Source organism: Coregonus lavaretus (genome assembly GCF_964263955.1).
Source record: "Coregonus lavaretus genome assembly, contig: HAP1_SCAFFOLD_1050, whole genome shotgun sequence".
In the NCBI taxonomy this organism is placed as follows: Eukaryota; Metazoa; Chordata; class Actinopteri; order Salmoniformes; family Salmonidae; genus Coregonus; species Coregonus lavaretus.
This window is the reverse complement of record NW_028160668.1, coordinates 117,034-125,000: the sequence shown is the minus strand read 5'-3', so window position 1 is coordinate 125,000 and position 7,967 is coordinate 117,034. Positions and strand designations below refer to the sequence as shown.

The following is a 7,967-nucleotide window of genomic DNA, read 5'->3' as shown; positions in this document are numbered from 1 at the left end:
TTAAGCCAGTACATGTCCAGGCCCGTCTGAAATGCATTTGGATGATCCAGAAGAGGATTGGGAGAATGTCATATGGTCAGATGAAACCAAAATATAACTTTTTGGTAAAAACTCAACTCGTCATGTTTGGAGGACAAAGAATGCTGAGTTGCATCCAAAGAACACCATACCTACTGTGAAGCATGGGGTTGGAAACATCATGCTTTGGGGCTGTTTTTCTGCAAAGGGACCAGGACGACTGATCCGTGTAAAGGAAAGAATGAATGGGGCCATGTATCGTGAGATTTTGAGTGAAACCCTCCTTCCATCAGCAAGGGCATTGAAGATGAAACGTGGCTGGGTCTTTCAGCATGACAATGATCCCAAACACACCGCCCGGGCAACGAAGGAGTGGCTTCGTAAGAAGCATTTCAAGGTCCTGGAGTGGCCTAGCCAGTCTCCAGATCTCAACCCCATAGAAAAACCTTGCAGGGAGTTGAAAGTCTGTGTTGCCCAGCGACAGCCCCAAAACATCACTGCTCTAGAGGAGATCTGCATGGAGGAATGGGCCAAAATACCAGCAACAGTGTGTGAAAACCTTGTGAAGACTTACAGAAAACGTTTGACCTGTGTCATTGCCAACAAAGGGTATATAACAAAGTATTGAGAAACTTTTGTTATTGACCAAATACTTATTTTCCACCATCATATGCCAATAAATTCATTAAAAATCCTTCAATGTGATTTTCTGGATTTTATTTTTCTCATTTTGTCTGTCATAGTTGACGTGTACCTATGATGAAAATTACAGGCCCCTCTCATCTTTTTAAGTGGGAGAACTTGCACAATTGGTGGCTCACTAAATACTTTTTTTCTCCACTTTATGAACATTGACATAAACCCTCTACATACTTGAGTTTCTCCAGTCTGCAGTGTGGATCCTCCAGTCCAGCAGAGAGCAGTCTGACTCCTGAGTCTCCTGGGTGATTGTAGCTCAGGTCCAGCTCTCTCAGGTGTGAGGGGTTTGACTTCAGAGCTGAGACCAGAGAAGCACAGCCTTCCTCTGTGACTAGACAGCCTGACAGCCTGTAAAGAGTCAAATGATATTAAAACCACACTGCTATTCTTTGGTGGTGAAAATAGTGGCAGTATATTTTTTCAACATATTCAGATATATCAGTGTCCTGAAACCTGACATATATATTCATAAATGAATGTATTATTATTAACAATGACAAATGATCGAAGTATTGCTTGTAGATAGAAAAATGCATATTACAAATATTTAAGTAGACTGACCAGAGCAGTTTAAAAATCAGTATCAGTCAAAAGTCAGACAGTGAGGTATCAGATTTAGATTGTATTGAGTATACAGTCCACACCATATCTAGTTTGACAGTGAAGCTAACATTTTAAATGTGGCTCTATACTCCAGCATTTTGGATTTGAGATCAAATGTTTCATATGAGGTGACAGTATATAATGTCACCTTTTATTTTAGGGTATTTTAATACATATCTGTTTCACCGTTTAGAAATGAAACCACTTTATGTATCTAGTCCCCCTATTTGAAGAAGTCATAAGTATTCTGACCAATTCACTTATAGTGTATTAAAGTAGTCAAAAGTTGAGTATTTGGTTGTAAACTTGTTGGTTGCATTTGCAGTTTGTTTTGGTTGTGTTTTGGGTTATGTTTTGCCCAATATTAACTGAATGGTGGATGATGACTGGAGTAATTTTCTGTCTAAGTGAGTAGATAACATGTTTCTAAACACTACTAAATTAATCCTGATGATGCCGTGATTAAGAAAAATCATGAATGAATCATGAATTATAATGAATGAGAAAGTTACAGAGGCTACAACAAAACATGCCAACCTCTCACCATTACCAATAACAGAGGGGGTATGATCCTTGTTCCTCTGTAACTTTCTCATTCATCATCATTCACGATTCATTCATGATTATTCATAATCATGGTAGCATCCACATGAATGTAGAAGTGTTCAGAAACATCTTCTATTCTTACTGACAATACAAGTGAAGTGACTCCAAAATGACAGGACATTATTCACCATTCAGTTTCTATTGGGAAAAACATCATCCAAAACACAACCAAGACAAACTGCAAATGTATTCAACAAGTTTGTAGAATCACAAGCTTGATGTAATCACTGTGGGTAAGGAATATGGGACCAAATACTAAACTTATGACTACTTTAATACAATATAAGTGAATATGTCCAAATTATTATGACTTTTTCAAATGGAAGAACTAGATACATAAAGTGCTTTCATTTCTAAACAGTAACACAGATATGTATGAAAATATCCTCAAATAAAAGGTGACATTCTGTACTGTCGCCAAATATGAAACATTTTATCTCAAATCCAAAATGATGGAGCATAGCACCAAATGTAAAACTGTAAGCTTCACTGTCCAAACACATATGGAGTGGACTAAGTGTGCCTGGTAAACACATGTGGATCTGGTGAACAGTTATCACTTGTTGACCAACTACAGGAATACTGACCTCAGAGTCTCCAGTTTACAGTGGGGATTCCCCAGTCCAGCAGAGAGCAGCTTCACTCCTGAATCCTTCAGGTCATTGTTACTCAGATCCAGCTCTCTCAGGTGTGAGGGGTTTGACTTCAGAGCTGAGACCAGAGAAGCACAGCCTTCCTCTGTGACTAGACAGCCTGACAGCCTGCAAAGAGTCAAATCATATTAAAACCACACTGCTATTCTTTGGTGGTGAAAATAGTGGCAGTATATTTTTTCAACATTTTCAGTTAAATCAGTGTCCTGAAACCTGACATATCTATATATAAATGAATGTATCATTATTAGAAATGACAAATTATCAAAGTATTGCTTGTAGAGAGAAAAATATAAAAGTACAAATATTTGAGTAGACTGACCAGAGCAGTTTAAAAAGCAGTATCAGTCAAAAGACAAACAGTGAGGTATCAGATTTAGATTGTATTGAGTATACAGTCCACACCATATCTATTTTGACAGTGAAGCTAGCATTTTAAATGTGGCTCTGTACTCCAGCATTTTGGATTTGAGATCAAATGTTTCATATGAGGTGACAGTATATAATGTCACCTTTTATTTGAGGGTATTTTAATACATATCTGTTTCACCATTTAGAAATGAAACCACTTTATGTATCTAGTCCCCCTATTTGAAGAAGTCATAAGTATTCTGACCAATTCACTTATAGTGTATTAAAGTAGTCAAAAGTTTAGTATTTGGTCCCAAACTCGTTGGTTGCATTTGCAGTTTATTTTGGTTGTGTTTTGGGTTATGTTTTGCCCGATAGTAACTGAATGGTGGATGATGACTGGAGTAATTTTCTGTCTAAGTGAGTAAATAACATGTTTCTAAACACTACTAAATTAATCCTGATGATGACATGATTAATAAAAATCATGAATGAATCATGAATATTAATGAATGAGAAAGTTACAGAGGCTACAACAAAACATGCTAACCTCTCACCATTAACATCAAATAAAAGGTGACATTCTGTACTGTCGCCTAATATGAAACATTCTATCTCAAATCCAAAATGCTGGAGCATAGCACCAAATGTAAAACTGTAAGCTTCACTGTCCAAACACATATGGTGTGGACTATGTGTGCCTGGTAAACACATGTGGATCTGGTGAACAGTTATCACTTGTTGACCAACTACAGGAATACTGACCTCAGAGTCTCCAGTTTACAGTGGGGATTCCCCAGTCCAGCAGAGAGCAGCTTCACTCCTGAATCCTCCAGGACATTGTTACTCATATCCAGCTCTCTCAGGTGTGAGGGGTTTGACTTCAGAGCTGAGACCAGAGAATCACAGCCTGCCTCTGTGACTCCACAGCCTGACAGCCTGACAGAGAGATATTCATGATTTCACAAACACACTGTTAATTTAACACCAGTAGTGTAGAAGGACAATGGCAGATGCATTTGGCTTATTCTCCCAAACAACATATAGATTCATCTTCCGTCTCCTAGAATTGTATGGTCATATTGTTATACTAATGTGAACATCAATGCACTGATTCAATATGTTTTTCAATAATACATATATTTCTCTAAACTGAATATTTCTTCCTGACGATTAGTACTTAAATGTCATTTTATATACTCACAGAGCAGCTCTGGAGGCTTTGACCACTGGCAGCAGCCTCAGAAGACTGTCCTCTGATCTGGAGTATTTCTTCAGATCAAACACATCCAGCTCCTTTTCTGAAGTCAGCAACACAAAGACCAGAGCTGACCACTGTGCAGGTGACAGTTTGGCTTCTGAGAGACTTCCTGATCTCAGATAGCTTTGGATCTCCTCCACTAGAGAATGGTCATTCAGTTCATTCAGACAGTGGAACAGATTGATGCACCTCTCTGGAGAGGGATTCTCCCTGATTTTCTCCTTGATGTACTTGACTGTTTCTTCATGGCTCTGTGAGCTGCTTCTTGTCTTTGTCAGTAGACCTCGTAAGTGCTTCTGATTGGACTCCAGTGAGAGGCCCAGAAGGAAGCGGAGGAACAGGTCCAGGTTTCCTGTCTCACTTTGTAAGGCTTTATCCACAGCACTCTTGTAGACAGTAACTTCAGTAACTTGCGGTTCGGCCATTAGATTCTCATTGTTGTTGATGAATGAGAGGAACACATATACAGCAGCCAGAAACTCCTGAATGCTCAGATGCACGAAGCAGTACACCTTGTCCTGGTACAGCACACATTCCTCTTTAAAGAGCCGTGTGCACAATCCTGAGTACACTGAGGCTTCATTGATATCAATGCCAGCCTCTTTCAGGTCTTCTTCATAGAAAATCAGATTGCCCTTCAACAACTGTTGAAAAGCCAGTTTTCCCAGTGACAGAATGATCTCTTTATACCAGTGTGGACCTGTCTCTTCTTTCCCAAGATACTTTTCATTCTTCTGTTTGGTATGAAACACCACAAGGTGTATGAACATCTCAGTCAGAGTCTTGGGCATCTCTTCTCTCTTATGTTTCAGCATGTGTTCAAGGACCATTGCAGAAATCCAACAGAAGACTGGAATGTGGCACATGATGTGGAGGCTCCTTGATGTCTTTATGTGTGAGATGATTCTGCTGGCCAGGTCCTCATCACTGAATCTCTTCCTGAAGTACTCCTCCTTCTGTGGGTCATTGAACCCTTCTACCTCTGTCACCTGGTCAACACACCCTGAAGGGATCTTATTGGCTGCTGCAGGTCGGGTAGTTATCCAAAGGAGAGCAGAGGGAAGCAGATTTCCCTTGATGAGATTTGTCAGCAGAACATCCACTGAGGTTGACTCTGTGACGTCACAACAGATCTTGTTCTTCTGGAAGTCTAGGGGCAGTCGGCACTCATCCAGACCATCAAAGATGAACAGAACTTTGTACTTGTCGTAGTTGGAGATTCTTGATTCTTTGGTTTCGATTGAGAAGTGATTGAGAAGTTCAATGAAAGTGTGTTTTTCCTTTTCCATCAAATTCATCTCCCTAAAAGGGAATGAAAATACAAATTGGACATCCTGATTTGCTTTTCCTTCAGCCCAGTCCAGAATGAACTTCTGCACAGAGACTGTTTTTCCAATGCCAGCGACTCCCTTTGTCAGCACAGTTCTGATAAGTTTGTCTTGTCCAGTTAAGGGTTTGAAGATGTCGTTACATTTGACTGCAGTCTCTGGTCTTGCTTGTTTCCTGGTTGTTGTCTCAATTTGTTTCAGCTCATTTTCATTATTGACCTCTCCTGAATCACCCTCTGTGATGTAGAGCTCTGTGTAGATCTTATTGAGAAGTGTTGGGTTACCTCGTTTAGCGTTCCCCTCAAATACACATTGAAACTTCTTCTTTAGATTAGATTTGAGTTCACGTTGGCAAATCACAGCAAGCTCATCTGAATTTAGAAATAACACAGAGGATATTAATATTAAGTCTGATTTAATGCCTACAGTATTGTAAGACTGTGTTATAAGGTTTAAATTATAATAATTTATTCTCTTAACTGTCTGTATAAATCTGTAAATGTTTTCATAATGCATTCCACACTGGTGTGACTGATTTATATCAATATTGGTATTATTGATGGTATATTTTATGTTGTCTCTCTCTCTCTCTCGCTCTCTCTCTCTGTCTAAATTAATCACCGCAACACATCCCTGCTGCTACTTGATGAGGTCACTAGGTGTTGTGTTAAGGCTGCTACAATATCATTGAGTTACACAGCTACTTTATCTGTACTTTAGCTACAGCTTTTAAATGTTTGTTATAAAACGCATTCAACATGAGGCAGACAGCTCTTACTTTTCTCCAGTGTATCAGCAAGCTCCTTCTGGTTCATTTTCCTCAGGACGTGCAGAGTGATCTTCAGAGCCCCCTCTCTGGCACTGCTCTCCTGCTTCTCATCTTCAGCATCCACCACTTCCTTATCCTGCTTCTGACTCTCAAAGCCTTCTGGGAGTTCTGGACTAAGAATCCTCTTGAACAGCTTCAGCTCGTTCTTCACAAATGTCATAATATTCTCTTCAAGCAACTGAAATAAATAAAGTAAATAAGTTAAGCAAGAGGCTAAATGCTTTCTCATTAACATATTAATGAATGATTGACAGATCAACTTTACTTGAGGTAAACAAAAACAAATGTACATAACAGGACCACATACACTGAATATGGAGGCCAGGTCTGTTTGATGACTCTGGGAAGACTGACCACTGAGAATCTCTGACTCTGATCTCTCCTGTTGGTTTCTGTGGACAAAACATGAGATTACATCTCCTCATCCAGGGAGTGCACACACACACACACACACACACACACACACACACACACACACACACACACACACACACACACACACACACACACACACACACACACACACACACAGGGAGGGAATGTAGTGTTTGTTTAATATTGTTTTAGGACTATGAAAATTGAACAAAGGTTTAGCCTATGGATTATGAAAGAAACAAAAATAAATTGTAAAATGGGAGAGGAGAAATGACTAGAGACAGTGTTGTTTAACTCACTGACCATGACCCATGAGTTCTTCTTACCTTTGTTCACTAGAAAAGTCTCCCTCTCTAAACGTTATAGGTTGACACATAGACTTGTCACTCTTCATGGACACACAGCTGGGTACAGGGGAGGCTGGTCTCTCCTGCTTGATTGGGCTTCAACACAACAGAGACAAACATTACGTCTCTCATCTACACTGAGCTCAGATGGGGAAACATATGAAGAGTTTCATTACAAAACGCAATATATCAATTTTCAGAAATGTTTGTAAATTCTGAAAGAGATTGGTGTGTTTTTTCACTATCTAATCATGGCATGGGGTTGTTCAATGACAGACATGTATTTGTTTAAAATCTATCACTTGATGGTTTCATTTCAGAGAGACAAATAATCATGTTTTTTTGCACAATGCTATATATCTGCCTCACTCTCAGAGAAATAAGTAGTACTGCTAGGTTTTACACAGTAATAATATATATCTGCCTCACTCTTAGAGAAATACGTAGTACTGCTAAGTTTTACACAGTCAAATGTGGTCGACCGGCTCGATTTGATGTTATGTAGTAAAATTTGAAATGTTTATTTTTTATTTTTTTACATTGGATAAAAGTAGAGACTCAGCTAGAAAAAGGTATATCATACACTACAGTTGAGGAACAATGGGAAAGTAATTCTGCTTTGAAAGATGATAAACTTGTAACCTCACTTTTGAGAAAATGGCATTTGAATGTTTTGGTTCACCTACTGGAGAGCTCTTCTTTATCTACAGTGGTGTTACTTTGGCAGATAATGTCACGCATCTAAATAAATAGTATATATATATAGTTAACTAAATGTATGGTGTTTTTGGTTTATGTCAGTTTCATTGTTTGTAAATACTATAAATGGTTATTATATGGTTGTAAGTGGTAAAATGAACTAGAAAGTCATATTTTGCGATTCTGAGTAATTACTAC

At 38.8% G+C, this 7,967-nt stretch overlaps 1 protein-coding gene across 1 annotated transcript in view; it reads right to left on the bottom strand.

The window, feature by feature from the left end:
- LOC311121577 (NLR family CARD domain-containing protein 3-like) overlaps positions 1–6,734 on the bottom strand; it is a 10,623-nt gene extending 3,889 nt beyond the window's left edge. Inside the window, exons 1-6 of the mRNA XM_084196039.1 lie at positions 6,656–6,734; positions 6,298–6,526; positions 4,135–5,890; positions 3,696–3,869; positions 2,514–2,687; positions 892–1,065 (exon numbers count right to left, since the gene is read on the bottom strand). Of these exons, the coding sequence (XP_084052165.1) occupies positions 892–1,065; positions 2,514–2,687; positions 3,696–3,869; positions 4,135–5,890; positions 6,298–6,508 (2,489 nt within the window). The 5' untranslated portion in view covers positions 6,509–6,526; positions 6,656–6,734. The remainder of the gene's footprint in view (positions 1–891; positions 1,066–2,513; positions 2,688–3,695; positions 3,870–4,134; positions 5,891–6,297; positions 6,527–6,655) is intronic.
- Positions 6,735–7,967: the final 1,233 nt, after the last annotated feature.